General features: G+C 35.6%; 1 protein-coding gene across 1 annotated transcript in view; it reads right to left on the bottom strand.

Annotated features, from left to right (window-relative positions):
* Positions 1-9,735, bottom strand: part of tei (irregular chiasm C-roughest protein teiresias) — a 224,663-nt gene extending 214,928 nt beyond the window's left edge. The window contains exons 1-2 of the mRNA XM_018541287.1: positions 9,720-9,735; positions 9,336-9,371 (exon numbers count right to left, since the gene is read on the bottom strand). Of these exons, the coding sequence (XP_018396789.1) occupies positions 9,336-9,371; positions 9,720-9,735 (52 nt within the window). The remainder of the gene's footprint in view (positions 1-9,335; positions 9,372-9,719) is intronic.
* Between the last annotated feature and the right edge of the window lie 6,166 nt (positions 9,736-15,901).

Below are 15,901 nucleotides of genomic sequence, written 5' to 3'. Positions count from 1 at the left end.
CGCGTGGAACTTTACAACTATTATAGTGGGTCCCAAAATTACCCACTATGACTGTTGTAATTTACATGAAATTTTTTTCACAGTGTATTTGATACAACGACACTCGTGTGAAGCTGGCCCCCCAATATTAAAAAATCGATTTTTTTCTTCATGCATTCGTTTGCTCATCGTTTGCTCACCCTTAGTTCAAAGGATACAAGAAAATTAAATTTTGGTCAAATTAAAAAATCGATTTTTTTCTTTTACAACGACAACCCTAAATGTGGACACCTATCACCAGGGAGAGACATCCCGCGGAAGATTTGCATATAAAGAGTAGGAGCAATCTCAAACGTATAAAAGCGCGAATGAAGACGTAAAAGTGACATTGGGTTTACATATCAAAGTTATCAGTCGTGCTGACGCAAGCTCGATTTCCCGACGAGTGAACTTTTCTGGTGCACGATTATGCGGTAAAATAATCGTTTCGGATTCCTCCCCTGACTGTATTAAACCTGCTGTATTCGTCTAGTTGCGCCCTCATTTCTAACAGATTTCATTTCGCTGCACATCTCCGTTCTCTCGCATTCCCGTCCGGTTCTCGGTCTACGATCCATCACCATAACAGTTTTCTCGCACCGGGAGAAAACGTGAGAGGCGACCCGTTGTACGGCTTGCTCGGAAGTTGAAAATAATAAATTGTCTCCATTAAGCGGCCGACTGTCCATGTTCGTTCCCATGGCCGGGCCAGCTGGACACGATTTCATCGTATAGGTACTCCGTCTCCTCTAATTGCAAATTTCGAGTCGTTGTCGTCGCCGATGACTCGCGTCTATCTTGCCAAACGAGTCGCTTACGAGAAATGAGTACCATGTCGGAATCCAGAAATTATTCGGCGCAATTAATTGTGATAAAGGAGAGAAAAGTAGGAGAAAATAAAACGAGGACTTGGTGAGGGCTCGAGTTTTTCCAGGGATTTCGAAACGCCCTCGGGATAAAAGTCGAAGTGGAATTCCGCGCGAAGTGCCGTCTACTTTCAGCCTCGAGCGTGCGCGCACCTGTCGAATGTGACGAAGGAATCCACTCGGCGGTACAAAGAAGTTCTCTGATCCATCGAGAGCCCCAGTGGGTGCTCGTACCCGCTCTCTCCTTCTTGTTGTCCGCCCTTTGAGAAAATCTCGCGAGTTTTTGTGCGGCAAGATGTATAAGAGGACGAGATTCTCACGCCGTAAAAATAGACTCACACGAAACAATTCAACGTTCAAATTATCAAGCTCTATTTACACGGGTGAGAGAGGTATTTGAAGGTATTAAAACTTGAACTGAACTCGAAGCTTGCTTATGTCTGCGATGAAAGCGTCCCATCAAGTTTTTCTTCGTCATATATATTTTTCCTTCTTATATCAACGATTTTTCTCTTAGACGAAGTCAATATATGATTAAACACATCGTAAATGAAAGAAAGAAAAAAAGAAGAGATGTGTGAGAGAAGGAAATCGTAAAACCTAATGTGTAAAAATGTAATAGATACACGTGTAGATAGTCTCCGCCGTTGACAAAATTATCCGTTTTTCTGTATATGCCGACGCATTCGCTTCACGTCTTGCCACGCTTTCGCAGTAACTTAATAAACGTTAAAAGCAAAACGGTCCCCATAAACTGTAGAAACAAAGATAAGTGTATTAAACGGATTTCAAGTGCTTTCCGTTGCTGCGGCAACAAAGATAAAGTGCATTAAACGGATTTCGCTTCGATGCTGGAGACGATGACGAGCCACTTTGTTAATTGAGTTTCGCCCCTACGGTCCCGAGAAATACTTCGTCGGTCCGGTATTAAATAGCGCGAGTTGCATTACTGACGAGTATCGACGGTACTCGCGCCGTTCGACGAAGAAGAGTGCACGAAAGGCTGACTTACGTCTTTATGAACACTGCAGCCAACGCGACGGACGCAATCCTCAAAGCTTTTCGATCCGCGTTTGCTTGCCTTTAGTTTAATCGAAAATCTCGAAAACATGATCATAAATCCATTACTTCTTGTGTCGGAAATTGTAAGAATTAACGTTTTAATGATTGAGTACTTTCGCAGAATTGTTTGAAAGAAAACTATCAAGCGTAAAAGTGGGAGGAGATTTATCCGTAACCCAATTTAAAATGTCTATCAAGCAGGAGCGGAAACAAGAGGTAATTAAATCGCGAAACAAACGAAAGAAAGCGCAAATAAAACTACGAAACTGCATTAATTCCACTTTAATGCCCAGCTAAGTTAACGGGTTCCTGTAACTGTTTTCGTAATGTGTAATCTGCTTTTCTGTAAGCATAGCACCGTAAAGATTGTAACATCATTATTATTAATCTACAACAACGTTCCTTGCTTCTTCAGATTTATTCAGATACAAATAACGTTTTAGTTTTATTCAACAGATACAAATGTTTTAGTTTTATTCAACATCCACCAACTATAGGTACAGTATTAATTTTTCATGTTCTTTTCACTCCGTTTCATTTTGATAAAAATTTCAATTATAGGTCTCTAATAAAAATTCTGTTTTTATTAAAAAAAAAAAAAAAATAAATAAGCTTAAAAGATATCTTTTGAGAAATATTAAACGTTCAATGTATACGCAATATGATTTTTCTACCGGGAAAATTTTTAATCGGCGCCATCGAGCCGACTTAAGACGAATTTCGCTTACAATTTCCGTTATAAAATTTAGATCGAAATGCGGGCGCTCAGCCGAATGGCGCCGTCTAACATCTGGTACTGACGCTACTTGCTGTTCGAGCGAATTAGCGTAGAATGCGTCTCAGTGAGAAGCAAGTTCGCGCGCTTTCCTCGCCTCGTTATCGCTCTTCAACAGATCCACGCCGCAGAACTTTGCAGATCTACATGAGAATAATAATAGTCGCGCACCCCCCACGTTCTTCCACGTTTATCTCGAAGTAAATTTCTGCACCTCTCCCGCTACTTGCGACGCTAATACAACACGTTCTTTGTGCGATACTTCAATCGCAATAAGACTGTACCAAGTTTCTACAAGACGTTTGCGTCTATTTTCAGTATTACATATTTAAATGCGTAATTAAAACTTTAAATTGCGAGAAATTGGGTCATACAAAAAAATTGCAAAATTACTTTTAAATTATGCACAGCTAAGATTGGAGGAAATAAAAAATAATAGGCACGGCCATTGTGATTACTTTTATATATAATAAATTTATATAAAATTGTTACAATGTGCAGTATAGTTCAATATCATTTTTTACTTTATTAACTTTCGATATCAACCTCTAATGGAATTTTTTAATCAAAAATATAAGTTGATGCAACGCGACACTATGTTATATCCAAACAACTACAACGCAGTTACCAAAATTGAACAGCATTCTACAACCAAAAGTTAAATTTGATTCCCTGATTAAATGTCGAAAAAAAAATATATATAAACCGATTACTCGAGATCTAAAATTTGTATGCTTGCATGAGCAACTGTTGTGTCGCGATTGATCGGTACATGATGAATCGCTGAAAGTAATCCAGCAGTTTTTATGCTGCATCCCATTTACCGTGGCAATCCATACAAAAGAGAACTCTCGCCTCTCGCGCGCTCTCGCCCTCATAGCCACTCTTTGATGTGTACTCTACGGTTCGTTGAATTCGTTTTATTTCTATCTCGTTTATTTCATCCCGATGTTTTTTTTTTTTCTCTCGTTTCCACATCGCGCCGTTTTGAAGCGACGGACCAGCAAGAAGGACAGAGTACACCTGACATCTACGTAGCGCGCATTTTGATACGAATGCAATCTCGTGTCAATCCTAACGCTCCCATCCTCCCTTACTCGGAGAACGCATCCCACCCAGCGTGAACGCGCGTTAGGGAGGACACGGTCAACGTAATGCCATAAATATTAATTCGCGCGATACACATCAACGCGGAGAGATATGGAACGTGATTTACCGGAAGCGATAGTTTATGGCAGCGGCACGACGCGACCGTCGCATCGCACCAAGGCCCAATCCAGATCGTCACCACAGGTGGCGACTCTCTAGACGTTCATTTTACATTACAACATTACGTAATTCCGCGTACATAGCGAAATTATAACTGTCCATTTACTCACTCGGACGGTATATTTATAGTAGTTCTCTAAAACTGATTCAGATACGTCAAACTTCTCTACATATCATATTCAAATGTCCATTTTAGACAACTTCTGTTGCTTGCAGCTTTCAAAGTAATGGAATAACGTTTCTACTTGCCATACAACAAACTCGCGAAGCTATTTTCTGTTAAAGAAATTTCCAGATGATTATTTCTACCGTTATACGAATATATTTAGAAAGCGTTAAGAAACTTCCGATGACTTGGAGAAATTCCATTTGCATTATACTCCGCTACTTTGGAGACTAGATTTGGAATTTGCTGTGTATATCGTAGGAATATCCGCCAGCTGATTAAACCAAGCCGACCGCGTCTCTCGGGAGACGGGTTCGAGATCCCATAAAGCCGCTTCTACACCTTCCGGGCGTTCATTATGTGAATTGATACGGGTTTCCGAAACCATCGCGATGTTAGTCGAAGAGGTTTGATTAAACAGAAAGCAAGGAACATCGTTATTCCGTAGCTACGCGGTACGATGCTTCTGTATTAAAAGGAAGAGAAGATCTGCGTAAAGAAAAAAAAAAGACGAAAGAGGAGAAAGAAGCTGAGGAAATTCAAAGTGAATCATAGTATCAGATCTGACAATTTCTGATTAGTCCGAAGAAAAGGAAAGCTGTAGCAACATCTTCATTGAATGCACTATTGCCAATCTCTTTAGTCTGACGTATTAATTACCAAACTGTAGAGAGAACGATAGCAGAAAAAAATAAAAAAAGAGAGAGAGAGAGAGAGAGAGAATAAAATAGAATAGTATCTCATTTACATATATAGAATACAAATGAAATATTTATTATACGTTTTAGTGTTCCCTTAAAATATATTATATAATAGATTAAATTTGAGGCACAAAGTACAACAGTAAAATTTCAGCATTATTAATAAAGAAATTATAAATATACATAAAAAAGAATAAACAATGTATAAATATTCAACAGCAAAAGAATTATTATTAATCATAATAATCAAAACGAAAAATACTCTTGAATGTGCGTTCAAAAACGGATCATTTCGAATCTTCAAAGAAATTTTATTCCATAGTCATATTGCCATATAAGTAAACGATCTTTTATAAAATTCTATATACACAGCACAAAATGATTAGTCATTTTGTGCCTTTGTGTCTTACAATTTTATCACGCTTGAGTTTAAATCTATTAAGTAAAATCTGAGGTTGTTGAAAGTGAATACTGAAGAAAATTAAGTATTAAGAAAGAGAGAAAGAGAGAGAGAGAGAGAGAAGCAGAGAAAGAAATAGAGATAGATTGGAGAGTAAAGTAGGGATAAAACGGGCATGAGACCACCAAACTAATCAGACTCGACCAATCCGAGTCGTTTCCCCGCGGAGAAGAGAGATGCTTCCTCCCAGCGGACAGGATAATTTAAACTTTCCCGCAAGCGGGAACGCTACGACGTGGTGTGACACGGCACGATGTGCGGCGTCGCGCCGTCAACGTATCTCGGTCACTTCGCTAAACAGAATTAGATACGAGCGTTAGATTCAAACGTTACCCACCGTGAAAAGCGGCGACTCAAGTCTCTTAGGTATACAGCGTGCGAACACACGAAACGAATCGTCAAAGGTCTTAGCGAAAATAGAATGTAGCTGAATAGCGTTATTAGGGCAATTCAAGTGAAGATCTCTGAATTTTATGCGACGACAGAAATTCGGCAGCTGTGAGAAACCTAAATTCAACTTTTAAGAATAATATTTTCTTCTGAAAGAGTAAAATGGAAGCATAACTTTTTCTCGTTTTTACATAAACTAACATTTATACCGAGTATGAACATTTAAAAGAAAAAAATCATGAAAAAATAAGATGAATTTGGAAAATTCGCAATCCTCTCGTCTTAAAATACATATCAGAACTTTCGATTGAAATCGGGGAAAAAGTCTTTGAAAAATTCTCAAGTGTACCGTCATTGCTTCTGGCGAAACCATCTCAACTTTCGCAAAGCGATAAGTACATATCGTTCAGTCTTAATTACAGCAAAGACTGAACGTTCGCATCAGAAACGAGTATGACGTTTGCACACCTTATGTCGCATACGATCTTGTATATAGGTACAAAACAAAACCTCAGTTGCAACGGTAATTACGCAGGAGACTCCCGTCACTGCTGTTTAAATTAAGCCGTTCTGCCAGCGAATGAATCGATCGCGCACTCAACAGAATTTATCTCCGCGTTTGGTGTTCACAGATAACATCTTACTGCGAATTTGAATAAAATATTACGCTGTAGTGAAGGCTACGGCGCGAAAAAGATGAATTACGAATAAATACGAACGAGATAAAGGTCGTTTAAAAGCACTTTGCACACTGTTACAGAATAGACTAAATTAAGCCCGTTACTAAGTCAATTAAAATAGAATACGATGAGAACAATATTAATTTTTTAAGGACGTATTACTTCTGTACTTTTTGAAGATGTCAATATTTCAGTAATATTTGAATCGTTTGTGGTTTAAAAAAAATCATGTTTATGATGTATACGATAAAGGTACTAAAAGATACTGATACATACATTATAGATATTTAACTTTCCGATATATTCTTCCAATATACTTGTGTTTATCAGAAAAGTTGATATCTATCAATATCATTTAAATATAATAATGTTTTAAATGATAAGAAGTTTATGTCGATATTTTTTTCAATAGTTATTGCATACATCATAAATGCGATTTTTTTAAATATAGAAATAATACGTTCTATTAAAAATAAAACTATTTTTTTCTAAGTTTGGAAAGAAAACAAACAAATATAATTTTATTATACAATATATAAATATATCTTTTCTCTTATCCTATTTTAGATATAAAAATTTACAATGAATATGTGAATATAATCATCACTTTAAGCAACAATTCCTCTATATATACAGAGAGCTTCTCTTACACTCTAGGAAATATCGAATATTCAGTTAAGCTAAGCGTCTGATTCGTCAGACATCTACGATGGCATCGCGACCGCGCAAATGAACGTGATAGCGGAACACTTCAGAAACGAACTAAAAATTCAGCGGTGTCGTCGGAGAAGACGGGGGGGGCAATTTAGCTTTCCATAAGAGAGCAAGAGCGACCCAAGCTCAAGAGATTTCCACCCTCTTCTGAGCAGCTACAGGGAAGATACGGTATGCGTGTCCTTTGACGAAAACATCCGTACGAGCCGCTGGTATAAAAGGATCCCTCCTTCCTCTCTTTCTCGTCGGTATTCCGTGCCGCTAACAGAATACATTACTTTTTAACGACTCGCGCCAGAGACGTTCTGGTCCTCTCCGATAAATAGCGAATTTCCAGCGCAACGCGAGTTCGCGACTCGAAAAATCAGCGAAATAACGTTATCGAGAACGAACGGTGAATGACTACGAATCGGTACGAACGATTCAATTTGAATAATGTCACGCGCTACATTACTATAAATTGCCGCTCATGAAAAACGTGTATGGTAAGGAAGGAGCGTCTTTTGTCAATCACATCGTGATAAAATTGCGCTCATTTTTTCTTAGCTGTTATTTTGAGACATAATTAGAAAAAAATCTAACTTTCCATAAATTCCTAGATCATATAATACAATCACAACTATAATGTCATTAACGTTTGAATAAAATTAAAAGTCGTTTTTATCCCATTTCATTTTATCGGTATCTAAATATATCTATCGTACAGAAAAATGGCACGAACTTGATTATATATCTATGCGCGAAAGCTATAAATTAAATTCGTCTACGTCGAGTACAATTGCACAATCAGAAAAAAAGGGATATAAAAATCGGCAATTCGATTAATAGCAATCTGAATTAGGGTTGAAGTAGAGAACATGTTTACACGCGTGTGGATCGAACCCAATTGTTTTCGTGAAAGAGTAATGTCACGAATCCAAATAAAAATCAAACTGAAACTCATCGGAAATAATTCGCGTGCCGCACCTACAGCAATAGTGTATTTTTTAGAGTTATGAACACAGCACGGTCGAAAGTTGAAAAATTGGCGCGTTTTAACGATGAGTGGAGATAACTTCGACGACTGCACCGAAACAAACACGCGAAAAGCCGCTAACACCCCGCTTCAATTTTCTTCTGTGAACCCCTGACTGACCGTAAAACGCAAACGGCCGCTTGTACAGGCGTAATGTACCGATAAAACACTCACAGGGCTCGTCACAAAATCCATAACACATTCTCTTCGAACGCGTCATTTCGTGCTGTAACGTGCGATTGCAAAGCGTGGTACTGCTTTTAAAGCGGATTCTGCGCGGAATTATGATGCAGAGAGAGAGAGAGAGAGAGAAACGGCTCAAAATACACAATAGCGATTGTGCTATTCCCTCGTAGTTAGAAAATGCAATTAAAAGATTTGTAGAATTGATGTTCAATTGCGAAATATGATGTACATCCCGCGTGCGTTCGATCGAGAGTGATGCGATAAAGTTACGAGAATCGAATTTAACGATGCTTTAATCACGATTTAATATTTTTATTTCAGAGTCCTATGGTACGCAAGTTAATGAAGTGACATACCAGCATTTGTCCCCAGTCCACCTGGGCCCGCAGAACGTGAATAGCTTACGCTAATTACGCTAATGAGCGCACCGAAATGTAGTACGAGCGATCATGAGTTTTAGCACTCGCGTTTAGTCCGCGCGCTTTTACTACTTCGTGCGGACGCATTTCCGAATTAAATTTTATGCCTATAGAGTCTGTTAAATCGAATCGATATCTGTATTCTTTAACGCGCACCGGATTACATACGCTTGATGTAGCACACAGTCCACGCGCGCGGTGGTGTAAATCGCATGGTTACATGTTCAATCGATGGCATGATAATCGTGATGAATAATAAACATTATTACGATAATAATTATGATAATATTATTATTTCACGTTAATGCAGTGATAATAAATGTAATTAATATTGCAACATAAACATAATCTGTAGGACACAAATGATAGAAACATTCTTGATAAACGAAATAATAATATAATACCGTATCGTTATATTATTCACTCTTCCAAAAAATTCAATTCTTCTCTTATTTTCCGGAATTTGCATTTAGAATATTATAATATTAGGTATTAAATCAGAAAGCGTGCGATCATAATTGTTCCAAGAGTTTCATATTATTATTCGAAGGAAGAACTTTCGTTTGTATTGGTCATTTTTTTCTTAAAAAATAGATTAATTAAACAAAATTTACCTCCTCTCGGAGAATCCGTAGAGCGCTGTCTTAAGCCTGCAACAGAAAAAGAATTTCTGTTAGTTTAATACACGAAATAAATTAGAAAGAAAATTATCTAAAACATATTGTCTTTTGATAATTATTATAATATAGTAGAAAGGAGAGGAATAATATATAACAAAATTTAATAAATTAATTTGGATACATACTACAATATTGCAAATTATAAAAATGTAATTGATCAAATTCTGCATACACATTAAACTCATTTTTGTAAAGAAAGGAAATATTAAAACAGTTTAACGCAACTTTAAAAAAAAAAAACAATTTATAAGACACACACACACACACACATACACAACACAAAACAAAACATTTTGGTTAGCCAGTAGGTACACATACCTAGTATACAATACATTGCGGTTTTACTTTGTAAATAGTCGCACTATCAATTTCGTACTCAGATAAAAAAAATATTTATTTTTGACGGTACGAGATTTACGTTTGTGAAAAACAGCAATACAAACAACATATTCTACTTTTAAGTTAAATTATTTCAAGATATAAAAGCTTGTACTGGATTTATTCAAACACCAAAGTTTCAAACATTAACCCTCCGTCGGCAATGTGAAATTTTTATCCTTTGTCTGCAACCTGAGTCCACGAACTTTAGTGCAGATTTTTGCATTGTTCCAAACTGCATAAACATTCTTACACATTTGTGAAAGCTCCAAAAACGAGTTTTTACTATCATAGAAAATGAATTGAATTTTACTTATTCTTTACAAATTGAAAAACTTATCTACCAAAATTCGTAATCAAAAAATCGATTGCAAAATTCAATATTTATTGTAGAAGGTTAATTTTAAACAATTTGTAGCTTTAACTTGAAAATATTTATCGTTGTTACATTATTAATACATTTATTAAATTGTTTATATTAACTTTTTGATTGTTATGTGTAATTAAAGAATTATTTTTAATATTTATTGATATACATAAGTATGTATTCAAATCTAAAATACAATATTTAAAAATCTTACTTATTAAAAAACTCTTATTAGAAAATTTAATTTGTTATTTGTGAAGAACAAAAAATCCAAAAATTATTTTTATAATTCTCCGAAGACAAGTTAAACAGTACTTGTTACAATACAATATATACGTATATTCTGTAATGTTAATGTTTTTACTGAAGCAAACAGAACAAAGTTTGTTTGAGATGTCTCAAGATCGCTCCTATGACCAGTACGTCCTGATTTCGACATTTTCCGCCATTGTTATACTGGTCGAAACTACTAAACCAATTGGTCGGGACCAAGGCACGGAGGTGCAATCTAAACTTTCGAATTCTATGAGTTGCAACCCTTGAGGCCCTCATGTAACCCTTGCAGCGGCACTTTCATAGCCACATCCTGGATGGCATGCTCAACTAGATTAATTCTACGAAATATTCGAAACCCACCACAAAAGCCAACAAATTAATTAATAGAAATTTATAAAGCGTGCAGTTGTTGATAATTTTTCAATTAATCATCTTAGTAGGTGCACAGTAGGATCATGATCAAACAAAAAATTGAGAACAAAATACCTTTTCTGTCATCCTAAATTTTAAAAATATAAATATGAAAGATTGATATTTTCGCAATTATATGTTGCGTAATTTTCTTTTAACGGAGATTAAAAGCTTAAATTTTATTAGTTTTCATAAATATAACAGCCTGTCCTGTTCCTCATTTTACGAAGCATAGTGTGGTAGTAGCTTCGTTTTTTATCTTCTTCACTTCAACGATAACAATCTGATGGGTCCTTCATGCAAAAATTGCCAAGGGGAGCTGCGATGTGTAATAAGCCGATTTACGGATTTACGCGCCCTCGTATTCCTCAGGGACTGATGTAGTTGCGAGATGCATTGCACCTCTGAAATGCTTCATACAAGCTCTTTTCCAAAAGAGACAAAATCTTTCGCACGTATTCGTCTTGCACTCTTCACTTAGCGAAAGAAGAGATAAGCAGAATTAAAACACTTGCATCCCTGTCAACGTGCAAGCCTATTACGCACATATTATTTTTTGTTATATACTCTTATATTATTTTAATTTTTTTGTCTTCAGTATTTATTATATAACATAATTTCTCGTTGTCTATTATAAAAATACTATTTCATTAGTTCTCATTACTGTTATATAATAAAACTTTTAATACACATAATTTAAGATAAAAAAACATAATATTAAGCAGAGATAAAAATTTTTAATTTGTGCACATACAAATACCATAATATATAATCTTAGTTAAAATTAGTCCATGAGCAATTTAAAATTCATTCGTGTTTATCAAATTTATAACTTGATTATTAACAAAAGCTGAAACAAAGTTGAGATAAAGCGACTCAATTCACTTTAATTAAATGTAAAACTGATAGTTTGTTTTGTATACACACACACATGTAAATATATTATTATACATAAAATTTGAGTTGCGCAACCCTGTAATATAATAAGCCGCAAAAGCTAGAGTCCTAGATATCAGAGAAGCGCAACCGATGTTCCGCGTCCTGATTAGCTGACTGTCAGCCAATCATGACATTCATTCAGTGGTATTAAAAATGGCTGACTAATAGACGATTGGTGGATTTCATATTTCGTCTGCAAAAGACGCCATTTTTAATACTTTTCTTAGTAATTTTGCGATACTGACTTAAGCCGGTTGCGCTTCTCTGATATCTAGGACTCTAGCAAAAGGAAGCTTTCCAACGCTTTACTACACGTTAGTCACTTGGGATGAAATGTTTACACGGTTTCCCCCCTGGACAATTCATCGCGGATAATTACACAATAAATGAAAATATTGTACAAATTGGACCTGTTTTAGATATTATTTGTACTATATTTTCTGCTTGTTTACAAAAAGATAGTATGCGGGCACATTTTATATTATTTGAGGAAATTTCTTAAAATGTTTTAGTCTTTTATATAAAATAGACATGCTATTAAACTCGAGTAAGTAGTGAGTTACAACAAATATTTAATTGTTGAAAAAGAATACGCATACTGTGCAGATGCTTAAAATTGAGATAGATTTGTATAATATATAAGTCCTTATAAAGATAAAAAAATAAAAACGTTATACTCTTTCTTTTATCTCAAACCTCTTATATTATTTATATTACATTTAAGTAAATTATAAATATTGTTGAAATATAGATTCAGTGTTGTATAGTATATGCATGTATAATAAATAAAAAAACAAAGAGAAAGAGAGATAAAGAGCTTTTAACTTTGTTTAGAGTAAATTACGATAAAATAAGATTCAAAGCTAGTAATTTAAAGGGAATTAAAGTTCTTCCACTTTATACGATCAATGGCCTTTTTTACTTTGAATGATTTTCATCTGGAATTCTATAATCATTAAAATTGACCGTGTAAATTAGTCCTTACTTACATACACAGCCACGTTTTAACTTTATCTGCTTTTGAACTCAACGTCAGGCTCGGTCTCTGAGTTGCCGAATTACAAATCCGACATAGAGCACCGGGATAAAGGCAACGAATCCTGACGCGAAAAACGAAGGAAGCGAGCGAGAAAGAGGAGAAAAAGGAGAAGTGAATCGAATGTATTTCAATCTCGCTCGTTCCCGGCTATGCCGTTGGAGTTTTGGAAAACTTTCGCTACTTCAGGTCGTCCGGCTGACTGAGTTTTTCGAAGCGGTTGGCTATAGAGAACAGACGATAGTTTGGTAAGTATGCACGTTCCTACAGTCGGATTCGGATCAACAAGCTTCTTGCTTCAAACTTGAAAAAGAGCAATATTTAGTTTTAACAAAGCGATTTTGGAAACGAGTGATATCGTCATTTTAAAGATAACAGAAACTTTATGTGTGTTTCAGTTGCTTCGCTATGACTATACAATTTATATAATCAACGTAACATATTGATGTCAAAATTAGTACAATTATTGTAAATTTTATTTTTGTTTCATGCTTCTTAAGAAAAGTACAAAAATTGTATAGAGAAACAATGTTTTAAATTGGAAATAGAAGTTCGCGTCACACGTTTTCTTAATCCTTAAGTCATGATAAAGGATGTTACAATTCTTTTATGATGTAACATATGAAAAAAGTACTGTATGAAAACACAGCACATAATATACATATATATCTACTTTTTACACCATTCAAGAATTTTTAATGTAGTGAATTGAAACCTTCAATATTTGTTATAGCAACGAACAATCATAAGATATAAATGTATAAAGAAAGAATATAAAAAACAAGCGGAAATCACACATAATAATATATTATAAAGCTGCATTTAAACAAAAACAAACCAATGTCTTTCGCAATAAACTTTAATAGACAATATCACGAGGAATTATAAATATGCGACTGTAAGCAAGTAACTGCACCAATAAAGACGAACAAACGGTACCTCCTTACATAAAAATATAAATTCCCTCTGAAACACGTACGTAAGCTTTCAATCGCTTCTTATGCCATTTACTCCCTCCTCTATATATACAGCGCGCGAAACGATCGACATCCATGGAAGACATCGCCCTCAGATCACATCCCGCGTTCATCTAGCTCGCCCTTTCGACATATCGCGCACCTGCTAGTACAATCGATCCTAAAACAATCGTGAGCTCGAAGTTTCGCTTCCGTAAATCCGAGTCGAAAACGAAAGAACGTACGACGATGATTAATCGATCGCCGTTCGTTCGATTTACGACGTTCGGGAGTCCGAACCGATCGTTGAGACTCGAGAACGAACATACGTACGAGCGAGAATCGATCATCGTGCAAGTAACATCGAGGAGAAACGTCGAGGGTTATCTGTGGGAAAGGATCATGTGGATCACGCGAGATCCACATGGAAAAACGATGAAAACGTCATCGGGGCAACGACAACGACGACGTCGACAACATGGACGACGACAGTCGATAGCGACCATTCATAAGCGAACTCTCGCTACTACCGGCGTACATTCAAACGACAATATGTATCATACGTATGTATGAGTAGGGTTGTAAGTTCCACAGGGAGGAGAAGCGAGAAAGATAAGGGAAACGTGGGTAGACTCGCGCTGCTCGTAGCGTCGATAAGAGATCGCACCCAACTTAAGCCCCGCGCCTTGCACCCCACGAACGAACAAACGATGGCGGTAACCCTTACGAACGATCGAGAGGCAGAGGTGAAGAAGAGCACGAGTGAAAGAGAGAGAAACTACCCCACTAGGGCGAATGATATTCTCGGGACGGTTCCTTAACACCTTTACGAAGCCGCAAAATATTTCACCTATATGCGCGACGATAGATATACGCCGTTTTCAAGTATGATGACCGTACTTTGCGAGCCGATACCGGAAAAAGAAACTCGCGATTTGTTTTACGAGATCGTCCCCGATGATGTTCGACCACGTTTCGCTCTTAACCGCGCCCGTTCGATTTATCGTTATTATTCAAGGGACGATTTGCGAAAAGTGATGCGTGTATGTGTATATATACATATATGTATATGTATATATATATATATATATATATAGAGTGACCATTTTTGAAAGGTAGAAAAACTGGCTTTTTCCCGAGAGAAATTTAGATATTGAAGCGCTCGCTCGGCGCACATACAGGACTTCGTTATTATACTGAACTAAAGTGAAGTGAGTCAACTGGCATTTTTAAAGAATTTCAATATCAAGATATTTATGAAAAATACTAAAGTCTAAAAACTTTTATTGATACATTTTAAAAATAACTATATAAAAATGTTTTTAAATATACTCAATAACATTTTCTTTACAAATTGTTTGAATTAAATGTATTCGTTTATACACAGCGTCTATAATGTGATAATGAAGCAATTTGTGGCAGTGAAAATATTTTCAGCTCATTTAATTATTGAATAATATTGACAGTGTCTTTAAAGAAATTCCGTTTCACAAAATAATTAAGAAATAACAGAACACACGATACGTACAAGGACATATTTTATTATATTTGCTCTCTTTAAAAACAAAATCAAATGCTTAGTATTAAAATAAATATAGTTTTGTAATGTAGAATATGCAATGTTGCTTAAATAATATCTCAATATATAATTACGAGTTAATTAATTTTATAACTAGTTCATTTTTGATAATTCAAAATATTTCGAGATCATTTGTGAATTCGTGAGGCGACCTCAATCCTATTTTTATGAAATTCACAAAGCGAACGAATTCTTGCGTGCCATGCGCTTGAAAATAATTTCCGCTTTTGAAAATAATCATAAAAGAGGCAAGCGGAATCGTCAAATTAAATTTTTAAAACGTATGTGCAACGCGCATTATATAATATACTCTTTATATTTTTCTCTAAAAAATCCGGTAAATTTTTAGAATTATATCATGCAGGATACAAGATGCATAAAAAACACATGTATGGCGATATACTTATATAAATCAGAAATATTCTTCGTAAGCTAATTGAAACGGAATCTTATACAATAAGATAGTTTGTATAGACATTTTTATTACATTTATAAAATTGACTTTTCTCATCTGTTATTCTAACGTGTTTTATGCATAATAAAAGGGCGTTTATAGCT

This window comes from Cyphomyrmex costatus, unplaced genomic scaffold, assembly GCF_001594065.2.
Source record: "Cyphomyrmex costatus isolate MS0001 unplaced genomic scaffold, Ccosl1.0 scaffold281, whole genome shotgun sequence".
Taxonomy (NCBI): domain Eukaryota; kingdom Metazoa; phylum Arthropoda; class Insecta; order Hymenoptera; family Formicidae; genus Cyphomyrmex; species Cyphomyrmex costatus.
This window is presented reverse-complemented; position numbering and strand designations above follow the sequence as displayed.